Source organism: Grampus griseus (genome assembly GCF_964374135.1).
Source record: "Grampus griseus genome assembly, chromosome: 13".
NCBI lineage: Eukaryota > Metazoa > Chordata > Mammalia > Artiodactyla > Delphinidae > Grampus > Grampus griseus.
The window spans coordinates 63,737,226-63,749,760 of NC_139007.1; the positions used below are offsets into that span (position 1 = coordinate 63,737,226).

Consider the following 12,535-nt stretch of genomic DNA (forward strand, 5'->3'; position numbering starts at 1 on the left):
GAAACAGCAGACTGCCACCAAACTTATGTTCCCATAAACTGCACCCTCTCTTTTGTTACACTCAGAAGAGTCCAGAGTCAGGAGCACTTGTAAGATTATATTCATCAGTATAATCGACAAAGTAAGCATGCAGTGCTACCTATAACCCACCATGCTGTAAGCAAATTCAGAGTACTGTTTGGCACGTGGGCCTGGGCAAACAGCAATATTAATAGTGTCCCAGGTGGGTTACGTTCACCGAGTCAGCAACCCTTTATTGGGTACTTAGCCTTGGGGATAAAAAAGGTAAGGAAAAAAAAATGTATATATGCATATAATTGAGTCACTTTGCTGTACAGCAGAAATTAGCTCCACATTGTAAATCAACTATACTCCAATAAGAAAAAAAAAGACTTCCCGATATAACACAGGGAAGAGAGCCAATACTCCATAATAACTATAAACGGAGTATAACCTCTAAAAATTCTGAGCCACTATATTGTACATAGTAACTTCTATAATATTGTACATCAACTGTACTTCAATAAAAAAAGAATGCTACATAAACTAAAAAAAAAAAAAAAAAAAGGTAAGGAAGACTTGGTCTCTGTCCTAAAAGAACTCACAGTCTAGCTCAGGTCACAGACGAGTAAACAAATAAGTACAACCCGGTGTGTGATAGACGCAATTACAAAGGTATGCAGGGGGTCAGGAGTAACACAGAGAAGGGAGAAATTAGCTCTACCCTCTGGGAATCAGGGAGGACTTCACAGTTTTAAAGCAGGAAGTAACAGGCAGAAGAGGAGACTGGAGCATCCTGACTCATGGAATGGGAGATGAAAGTTCTGGAGCTGTGAAAGAGCCGGGGGTCTGTTTGCTCTTTCTGGAGTTAAAAGGGAGAGGGGACAGGGAGGCGTCCGATGGAGGAGGATCTCCTGCTATGTTAAATGATAAGGACTTCATTCCATGCACACTGGGAGCCACAGAAGAATGACCCCATTAGACAGTAGTCCCCCTTTATCCACGGGGGATACGTTCCAAGACCCCCAGTGCGTGTCTGAAACCGAGGATAGTACCGAATCCTACGTACGCTGTTTTTTCCTATACATACCTATGATAAAGTTTAATTTATAAATTAGGCACAATAAGAGATTAGCAGCAATAACCAATAATAAAATAGAACAGTTATAACAATATACTGTAATAAAAGTTATGTGGATATGGTCTCTGTCTTACCTTCAGAATATCTTATTGTACAAATTTAATGTCTTTTCCATCTTAAGTAAGCACTTATCACACACTGTGGCTGTAACTTTTGCAGTTTGAGGTGCAACAGCAAAACTCGCACGAATTTCTTTTTCCTTCCTCATAATTTCACAGACAGAAGATTCCTTCTCACCGCAGATCTTAGCAACCTCAGCATATGATTTGTTTTTCCTATCCTTACGTTGAGAAGTTCACCTTTTCACTTAAAGGAAGCACTTTATGGCTTCTCTTTGGCTTATCTGAATTATCAACATCATTCTTGCACTTTGGGGCTGTTATTAAGTATAATGAGGGTGACTAGAACACAAGCACTGCGAGACCACGATACCACACCAGTCGATCTGATAACCGAGATGAGACAGCTATTAAGTGACTAACAGGCGGGATATCCTGAGCGAAAGGATGATTCACGTCTCTGGCAGGACAGGTAGGATGTTGGTAGACTTCATCATGCTATTCAGAATGACATGCAATTTAAAACTTATGAATTTTTAAAACTGGAATTTTCGTTTAATATTTTCGGATTACAGTTGACCACGGGTAACTGAAACCGTAGAAACTGGAACCGTGGATAAGGGGGGACTATGGTATTTTATTTTAGGAAGATCACTCTGTTTACAGTGTAGACTCAAGAATAGCCCAAAGGTGGCAAGAGTGAAGATAACAAGAGTAGAAGACCATTCAGAAGGCCAGGTAAGAGCTGATGAGGGCCTGGACCACAGTAAGGATGGACAGATGGCTGCAGACACAATAGGTCTTGAGGTAAAACTCATAAGATTGGAGCTACCTGAAGTATTTGATAGGAAATACTGTGGTAAAAACAAAACACACACACACACACACACATCATTCAATTTGATAGAAAATGATAGATAAACCCCAAACCCCTGAAATTACATGAAAATATAACACTTTCTATGACTATAATATTGATACATAATTATATAAATATAATATGAATTGTAAGAGACATAAAAATTAACCCTAATTAATGTGCAGTGTCTTTTTAAATTATTTTTAAAATAACTGTTTGAAAAGAACAATTTCAAAAAAGTTTTCAAAACCCAGTAAAGACATTTCCATGGAAAAGAACACAGGTTATATTAACTATACGCTAATTTGTAAATTAATTAATTGAATTTTTAAAAAGAAAGAAAAAAAACACAGGTTACTCACTTCCAAACCCAAGCTCTGACAATAAGTAACTTCCTTCATTACTCTACGATACTTCCAGTAATCTAAATAAGTATCTAAGTCTCAAAACAAACCCACAAACTTTTAAAAACAAGTAAATAAAAGAAGGGTATTAGTTAAAATATCATTTCAACAGAACTTCATCAACTTAATAACAAACAGGATCATTTTTGCCATAAAGCAAGGCAGCGAGACAACAGATTCCCAACTTCAAAAGAAAAAACCATCAAAGGTTAATAAAGGGCAGTCTCGATGAACCAGATTAAAATATTAAGTGGCACTCACTGTCTCTCTCACAGAATCTCAACTTCAGTAGAAAGAAAGAAAGAAAACATTACATTCACTGCACTGAGAATATTATTCTTATCTCTTTTTATTAAGACACCAAGATAAACTCCATTGAGCTATTTTTCCAACATACATAGTGACCCTCAGGATAAATATTACTTGTTTAATTTTACTATCAAATTTGGGGTTCTGCTTTGACAATATCTGCTAATATTTTTCAGGTTCTTTTAATGCCACGAAGGAAATGTTCTTAGATCTTATACTGTTAAGGATTTTATGATCAAAAATAAATTACAGGAATTTACATAGAAACAGGATCTTGACCTTGCTTTTGGTCTGCCATGCCATTTTCCTCCACTGTAGTATCTGAAGTCACTGCTAATCTAATTATGCACAAGGATTCTGTTTTCTGCAATTATTTTATTAGGGAGGACACTGGGATGAAATTATTTTAAATACAGCCAACTCCACACAACTGATTATCTAGTGTATGGATTATTCATTACCCTTGATATCTAGTAAGGTCATTCTCTGGTCATTTTTGTCATTCCTGGAAAGGGAGGGAACAGAAATCCAAATGATTCAAATTTTGTAATGTTGTTAATACATACGGCAATGTCCAGAAGAACAGAATGAAAGCATTTTTTAAATTGCAGCCTGGCATGTCAATTACCCAGTCTCTTGACCTGCCAATACCAGGATCATCAATCATGCCTCTGCCCAGCTGAACACGGAACTGGGGCTCCAACAAAACACGCTCTGCTCAATGAGAGGATACGCCATTATTATTCCTCCTCTTTTGGTTTTAATTGACAAGAGAAGAGTAAGTAAGCAAGACAGGGGAAGCACAGAATAACTACTACTGGTCATTAGTTTCCCTTGAGAACCTTCCCCAGTGCTGGAAACAAAGCAGGAGCTCATTAAATATTGTTGAAATCAATGCACAGCCAGAAGACCATGCAAAACATGGAAATGCTCCATATAAAGTACCTTCTCATCTAAGCCACTCACTTTACACTTTTTCACAATTATCCTGCATTTTCTCTTTAATTCTCCCTTAAATGCCTTATCTGCTTCTCCACTGAAGTATGAACTCCATGACTTCAGGGCCTGTGTGCTACATTTCTCTGTATCCCACACGTGGTACTCAATGAGAATTCCTTCTAAATGCTCTCACAACTCCACGTGAAAAGCAACATACGGTCTCATCTACAACTGACTTCTACTTTTTGACGACACAGGCATCTAGCAAAACAGCTCATGATTCACTAAAGGTAACATTCAAAAGGACAGTGATTCACACCCTTGATTTTTATGGCTAATTAAGTCGAAACATCATCTGCTGTGAGAGTGGGTCACATCACACGAAGAATATAAGGACGGGTCACCGCTGTTACTCAATTCATTTTTACCTTCCAGAGTACAAATGTCAACGCAAGAGAGTTTTGAAACTTGCCATGTGCTAGAACAAGAGAGAGCACACAGGTCCTTACTTGTGATTGCTTTGGACACATAAATACGTATCTTCTAGTTACTTTTTAGGCTCAGGAATTTTATCCTTAGCTTCTCGAGTATAAGCGGTAACACTGGATTGTAAAGCTATGGGTCTATGTAATGATAGATATCCATAAAGGTAACCACTCAAACACTTTAATCTGATGTTACTGATAAGCAACCTAGCATGGAGATTCACTATAAAAAGAACTTCTAAAACAAAACTTGAAAGAACTGGTTTATAGAATGAACATGCATCTTATTCAACATACTACCTACACTGATAGTAGGGATTCAGGGGGCTAACTGTGCAAAGCAATGCGACCTGGAGATGTAGGCAGGGAGCAGGGCAAGCACTCCGGCCTTGCAGCAGCTGCTGGATGGGAGGGAGAAAGCCTGTAGAACCGGACACCTCATCAGACAGAGATCCCTTGGGGGTGGGGTGGGGTGGGGTGCGGCGGGTAGAGGGAAGAACACAGACAGGACCACTGACACAAGGCTGACTTGTTAAGCTACACTGCCCTACTCCTGGCTGTCACTGCTTGATGGCAGTATATGTATGCATGGGAGAAGAAGGGCGAGCAGGCTTTTAGAAACCTGTGTATATCAAAAAATGTGAATATAAAGTCAGGGGTTTAGGGAGCAGGCTGAAAGGAAAGTGGATTTGGATGCCTGAGAAAGATGCTACACAATCCCCATAGACCAATACGTCTTCGATGCGTATTTATTTGCAAACAAATCCTAATATGGCCATTGGGCATTCTTAGCACTGACTGATAATCCTTGTTAGACTTTTAGCAAATTTATTTGATGCTCAAAAAAAAAAAATGAAACAAAACTCCAATCCTGTATAACTTTTCTGAAAGATTTTCCCTCTTTTGATCTGTAAGCGTAAACAAATGTCACTCTGTATTTCTCCAAAGGAAAGAATTATGTGGAATAAAGATCAACTGTTACAATGCCCCTGAGGCAACGTGTCAAAGTTGGGAGCCAATTTTCTTTTGCAAGTCAAATATGAAAAAAGAATCTAAGACCACGAATTCTGATCTATAGGCAGCTTTTTAAGGACTTTCCCCTAACCGCGCATGTCAAAAGTGATAATATCATCCACGTCCAACTATTTCTAAGAACCATACAAATTTACACACTGTATTATGCCACCATTTATCTTCATGAGGCTACTGTATCCCCTATTACTGTAAGGGATAAAGGGCACAATCTTTTGTATTGTTACATAAACAAGTCCTCCCTCTACAAATCGCCCCTGGTCTTTACAATGACTTCTTTATTTTTCACAAGTCAAGTGTACAGTATTTGCTTCATTTCCCAACTAAAACTAATCCATGCAAATTCACAGTCTCTTTCCCTTTAGCGTTAATTTAGATGGTGCATCTATGATGGAAATCCTAAAGCCGCGTGCTCACATGTACACAATCTTTAACAGAAACTTGACAGCAGTTGATTTAAAACAAAACAAGCCATAAAAAAGCAACCCCTGGCAAAGGCCAAAGGAATTAAAACTACACCCTCTCGCGACCACAGTACTACTGTATCCACCCTTTGAACATTACAACCCACCCATTTACCAAAACCACAGCTTATTCCTGATTTAGAAAAGTAAAGTTCGTGGACTTAACTAAACTACACAACTCCAGCCAGAAAGCACAAATGGCTTTTCTACGCCTGGCAATTACACAGCATCTGAACTAAAAACCTGTGTATTTCGGCTCAGTATCAGCAGACCACTGTGGACCCCCTTCTTGACATAATAAACAACTGACATCTTCAAAGAGCATTAACTAGTCCCTCTTGTGCCACAGTTTAACAGACAAGAGCAAATGGCTTAACCCACATTATCCATGAAGAAGGGTGCGTTTAATTCTCAGTCCATGGAATATAATTACTGTCCCCATAAGCACAGATTTAACTTAGCTCTCTCACGTTTCAGCAGTTTTATTTCCCCAAAGAAGGGGGAGGACAGGTCCCTGAAAGGTTTTAGTGAGGCTTCTCTTGGCACGGGAAGAATGTGATAAATAGGGAAAATACAAGCATGCGGAATGTCTGGACGAGGTTCCTTTGTAAACCTTAAATAGTGCTCCCCCACTGGGCTGTGACACGGCTCTGAATGGAGAAACCATTTTAGAGCCTAACAATTCAGTCTCTCCAGTAAACATTCTAAAAGGAAGACCTCAGAAATTCTAAATATAAAACAGGGGTGTGTTTAAGAAATATTGAAATATTTCCCTCTTTTCCGCCAGGACTGCTATATTTCTTCACCTTGAAGAAGACAAAACATGCTAAACCTGAGAACAGAGACCAGCAATGGTCTGAAAAGGAACTTGAAAGAAATCCAAAAACTCCTTCTGGCCAGGATATCACACTTCGTGTGTTCATTTCCTCGATGTCACCCCAACACCTGTTTAATTCAAGCGTTTGTGTAATTCATCAGTCTTCTTAAAGAAATATGCAAAAAGTTTATCCACGATTTCCAAAGTTTTCTCAGTGCACTGTTTCAGAAAAGAGCTCCATGTCCTAACTTTCAATTGTTGTAAAGAGCAGAAGATTCCTCCCAGGATGTAGTTTACCACTGAACTTTGCACAAGTCACATGAGCGTGCGGATATGATTTGGGGGTGGGGGGCAGTGCTGAGGACACATAACAGCTATTTTATCCTTCTTAGAAGGACACAATCTCAGGTTGAATCTAATTGAAGGACATGCAAACAAATGACTGACACTGAATTCCAATACAAAACACACAAAAACTCCTAACGCGGCCAAGAATCGTGAACAGAAATCAGTGATAGAAACCAAGAATTCTAGATAGCAAACTCCTAAAAATGTTTAAATAGAAAAAAGTCAAGTCACCTTTTCTGGGCTGGATTCTGTAGGTCCAGTTTTCATCATCCGCTTCCACCTGCTGCCCACAAACTGAGAGCTCTCCATCACTGCGAAACAGCCTCTTTGTCTGCCTGGGCAAGGAGGAGAAATTTATCCAACTCACAGCACGTGAGAGGGAACCTGGGTTTGACTTGAGTCTGAAGGGACCTGAAGAGCCTTCCTTTTTCATCTTCTTTCACATCAAAATCAACTATAGACAAAGGACAGTCCAGCCAACAAAAAGCTTGTTTTTAAAAATCGTTCCAGGTCCTTTCAATGAAACTGCTCCTTCCTACTTGTTCAGACAATCCTGAGAGTCAGGCAGGGCACTCTGCAGAAAGATTGCTTCTGTGTCACCCAATTATAAAGAAAAGAAAAATGAGAGATTAGGGGAAAAAAAAGAATTTTTTTTTTTTTTTTTACCCTAGCCACATTGTGGTACCTGGTCTCTAGATCAGGACTATTCACAGTCCCTACCTCACCCCCAGAAAATAGGAAAATAAAAATAACTAAAAGTATAATTTAAAAAATGAAGCAGGGTGTTCATTTCAGGGACGCTTGTCAGGACTTGGTGAAGAACAAGACCAAGGCACTCCGACTCTCTGGTGTGTACCTAGCATCCCATACTGTAATCCTACTCCTCTCCCAGGCATCTTTCCCCACAAGGGCAGAAAGCCAGCCGTCTGCTGCAGACAGAAGGAACTCCTCAGGCTGGAGAGAAAGATTCAGCGCCAACCCAGGCGCCTAGTTTAAAGTTCAGCCACACAGGTGACTTGGGAGAAATCAAAGAGTTCAGCTCATTTGCCCTCTTTCCTGTCTGTGAAGCACTCAGGAGCCACAGGACTCCACAAACAATAAAACGGGCTGTGTGGCTACTGCTTGGATTACAGAGTAAGCGCTCCTATGAAAGGCGATAGGCTTTCCCAACACTGGAGCCACCTCATTGGAGACAAAAAACCCCGCCTCCCTGCTGCAGTCAATACTTCAGAGGCAGCTCAAACTTCTGAACTCCGGCAAAGCTACAGAAACGCGTACACACTTCTGGACACTTTTTTTTTTTTAAAGCCAAAACTTAATTAATTATCGTCAGACCACATTTCTGGAAGTGGGATTTTGAGAAGGAGCTTTCAGAGATTATGTAGTTATATACACATCCAGCATTCCTAAGTGGATTTAGGAATGTCATCATCTAAGGAAATGTACTTCCAAAGGGAATAAAACTGACCCAGCTATTATGTCACTCCCAGCTTTCAGCGAAGGTGAAACGCAGCCGTTCTTGCACCTGTCATTGCCTCTCCTGTCTTCCACCAGCAGCAGGAGTCGGGGGCTGATGAGCCACTTCTGCCTCCCCACCGGCAGCCCCTGGGGCTCATTCCTCTCTGGCTTTGAATGATCATCCTATCACAGAGAACCATAATCTGAGAGCTGTGCTAGTAGCTTTTAGCTGTAGGCTGCAGCCCTTTGGAAACCCTTAATCAGGGCATGCAAAATATCTACAGCCACATGTTGGAATGCATCTGGGTGCATCGTTTCACCCAAGGCCAACATAATTCCATGGTCCTAGGGGCATAAAGAACTTCTGCAACTTTTCATCATAGAGACTTGGGTCAGTGTCCTCTCCCCAAAGTGTCATTCAGAGTAAGGGCAAGTACAGAACTGGGTCCATCTCCCTCTCCTGTACTCACTCTCCTGTAATAGCAAATATATTAAAGCTAACAAATTACAACAGAAAATAAACTTTGATTAAAAATAATAAAAGCAGGATTTTGCATCATACATCTACTGCAATTCACTGGGATTGTAAGAAAAAGGCTCTACACGCTTACCAGGGCTGGGACGTTTATAGAAGAAAAACACAGAGCTGCTGCCAAGTATTCCTTGGATGGACAGCTCATATCACCATGGAAACCGCGACAGAGAACAGGTAGTAGGACTAAAGGGCAAAGGTGCAGAACAGTCCAGGTAGCAAAAACAGGGACTCGGGATAAAAGCTCAAAGCGTCCTCAAGAAATCATGTAGTTTAAGCCCCTCAATTTACTGATGGAGAAATTCAGGTCCAGAGAACGTACGTGATTTGATGGCTATTATAAGGGCAAAAGTGATATAATTACATATAGCATCAATGGCTAACATCAAAGTTCAAATATCCAATAGTCTTTCTGAGTCAAAGACTTTGAGAAACTCAAAATATAAAATTAAACTTAGAAAAAAAAAAAAGACCCTCGTGCCAGAAAATAGAAAACATCCCAAATGCTGCTTTTACCGTTTCAGATGCTCATGGGACACCCTGACACCCAAGTATGCGTTCTTTAAGGACCCATGGACCCCAAACAAGGAACACAGTGGTATCCCCACTGATGTCTACATCCTGCAGTTACAGTTTTAAGTTAGGAATATCTAAGCCCTGAAATAAACCGCATGCTGTTCTTTACATTCAGCAAGTGCTTTTGAACAGTGTCCCCAGACCAGCTTCCTTGGAGTGTGCACACACACACATACAATAGCACAGAGGAATTGATGTTCTTAGTAACTGGTGTGTTTTCCTCCGGTACCTCCTACACACATCTGAAACAGAGCTGATGGCAGGGGCTAGAGGAATATTCACTGCCAAGCAATCAAGAAGCAAAACGGGTCCATTCAAGGACTGGACTCATGACTCTTCCTCAAAGTGAATACACACTTAATGCTGGGCTTCAAAGAAACTTAATGGATTTCCCATCATTCACAAGACAGATGGCTATGTTTGCATATAACCAATTCTCCATCTATGAGCTATTCTGTTTCTGTTAGATTGAGCCTTGATTATTAATATCTTCACTTATGTAAAAGAAGGTCAAATAACTTAACTACTTTTACAACTGGACCAGAGTTCCCCTATGACCAAGATAAAATATAATGACTTAAATCGCTTTGTAGGAAATATTTGTATTTTAACTATCTGTGTTAGATATGTACTCCAATTAGCTTAGAAAAACATAAGCGAACTGCTTAAAAAGCTATTACATTCATTCAGCCTATATTTATGCAACAACTATGATGAACCACACACTTTAAGCATCTGGACTATCAACCCTAGGGTCATACAAATCTACCCCTGCCAGCAGCATCGGGGTCATGGCTACTTTGTGCCACGCACATCACATATACTACTGCTAATCTTCATGATAACCCCACAGTGGAAAATCCCTACTTTCAGAATATAACCTGTTTCTTCAAATATTAGATTCCACTATAATCTTCGATGTAATAAAACATCATAATTTAACCATTTTTTCCCAAGAAAATCTGCACTAGAATACACTCTTCCCAGACCTTTTAAACAGACATGCTGAACAGATTTTTTTGTCCACACTCCTTACTGTGCAGTGCTTTCCCATCTCCCCCCTCACTGTCAGGCTGTCAAAGTGAAACTTCTGTTGTCATCATACGTGCCAATAACTGCTCCCTTCCTACCATTTTGCCCCTGCTGAGCTTCAGGCAACAGGAAATCAGATAAATAATCTTGCTTAAATTATATGCTTCACGGGAGTCATGAACGCTCACGGAGTGAAATACATAGCTTTAGTGGAAGGAAGGGCTTTGTTACAGTTGCCTCCTGGCCAGCACCCTTGTCCTTTCACTTGCGAGATGGAAGCCCAAGGGTTGAAATGGCTGGAGGAGCAGCCTCTAGATAACGACCCCCAGGTGGACTGAAACCAGGTTTATGATTTATTGCCTCTTTTATATTAAGTTCTTAGCACTTGAGGGTGGTGAGGAATTTACCCAACATTACTGACCAAAAGTCAAGAAATTACTCTGTATTATTTCAGGAACGATTTAAGTAATACATTAAAGAAAAGTTAAGTAAAAAAACTGGGATGCACCGGAATATATTACTAAGGGAAGTTCTAGAATCATCTTCTTTGAGAATTCCTGAGTCAAATACCCATTAATCTGGAAAGATTTATTTATATTTCCACCAAGAGTCAAAGGGAGAGATTGAATACATTTGGAAAGTCCTTGCCAAAAGACACAATATTTCATGTTTCGATATATACCGACATCCTTAAAGATGAGTTAAGCTCAAATGGAAGTTTTTGATTTAATAAGAATTGTTAAACATGACAGGATATAGGATTAGATAAATCTCTCAACTCAATCGGGCATGTAATTGCCGCCCTTGCCATCTGTGTAAAATGCCAGCCAAGAGTAGGAACTAATTTCAAGTACCATCAGTTTTTTGGCCTCAAAGGCCACAAAAGAGCATTATAACTCTTAATTTCCATGTGTACCTTTTCTGCCCTGACCCTCTGTTACAGAGCCTAAGCTCGTACTGCTAGCCACACAACAGGCCAATAATCGAGAGATAAATCGCTGGGGCAAAGGATAGAGACTTTCTTTGGGAAGCCGGCAACCAAACGGAAAAGATGGTGGACTCGGGCCCCAAAGAATCATCTTGCCTGAGTGAGAATTCAGGCTCCTTTTATACTTTTATACTAAAAGGGGAGGGAGTAAAGTCAAACATTTCCTGATTCCCATCAGCCTCCAGAGGGGCTGTGTTAATTTCATCCTCCCTGCAGTCATTCACAGGTGAGCCTGGTCAGGATATTTCCTGTGAGCTAAACAAAGGTATTTTAGCTTAATGCTCATTACCTGGGAAGCAGGGGTCCCAGAGATTGGCCATTATGTGTAATTTAAGCTTATAGGTAACACCCCTTTAGTGATTAACTTGTAATAGAATACAAAAGGTTCTTCTTCCTTATTACACCTCTCCCTGAAACCTGGAAAGGAAGAATAGGAGAGGCAGGACCCTGATGCCACAAACCAATGGAGGACAGTGCTGTATGGTCAGAGTTGGTAGGGTTGCTGGCTTGGCTGGAATGGGGCGCACAAACAGAAGGCTTAATGAACAGAGACAGGGTGAAAAAAACATATACCGCAGCAAGGAGAGTCACTCCGAACTGTGTCTTGTTCTCAAGCAGCCCTGACTGGGCAGAAGCAGTGAAGTGTGTGCCCTATCAGATTACCCCGTGAGTCACAGAGGCCCTCAGCTTCTAGGACAGGGTGCAGTCGCGTTTCCAACTGTCATCTCTTGTAAATAATTGAAGAGTAGATTCAAATGCAAACTTTCTATGAGGTAATTTGTACACACGAATAATGAAAGCTTATCTCAACATCTAGAAGTAAACAGTTCCAGCCAGACATTTACAACTAACAACAAAAAACCCATATTGCCCCCAGGGCCACAGCAAGCCAACTCCTACAGTACGGAAATCCTCCTTCCTCACCCACCTCCCACCCCCTACCGAATTAAGCACCTGATTTACTCAAGAAGGAAGTCAGAGAAGATGAAACGTTGCCAATTAACTATTCAGAGAGAGGTCTGTTTTTAGGGTTCTCCTCACCTACCACTGCTTCAATACTTAAAAGAAAAAAAAGCACTGCCTTTACGTTGA

General features: G+C 40.5%; 1 protein-coding gene across 4 annotated transcripts in view; it reads right to left on the reverse strand.

The window, feature by feature from the left end:
* Nucleotides 1–12,535, reverse strand: part of NHSL1 (NHS like 1) — a gene marked incomplete at its 5' end in the record, with an annotated part of 237,357 nt that overhangs the window by 120,938 nt on the left and 103,884 nt on the right. For 2 of the 4 annotated variants that reach the window (XM_082668733.1, XM_082668731.1), the window contains one exon: nucleotides 7,089–7,290. The exons of the other annotated variants lie outside the window; for them this stretch is intronic. In XM_082668733.1, coding sequence (XP_082524859.1) covers nucleotides 7,089–7,290 — 202 coding nt within the window. Of the gene's footprint in view, nucleotides 1–7,088; nucleotides 7,291–12,535 lie in introns of those variants that run through there. 4 annotated transcript variants of the gene reach the window in all.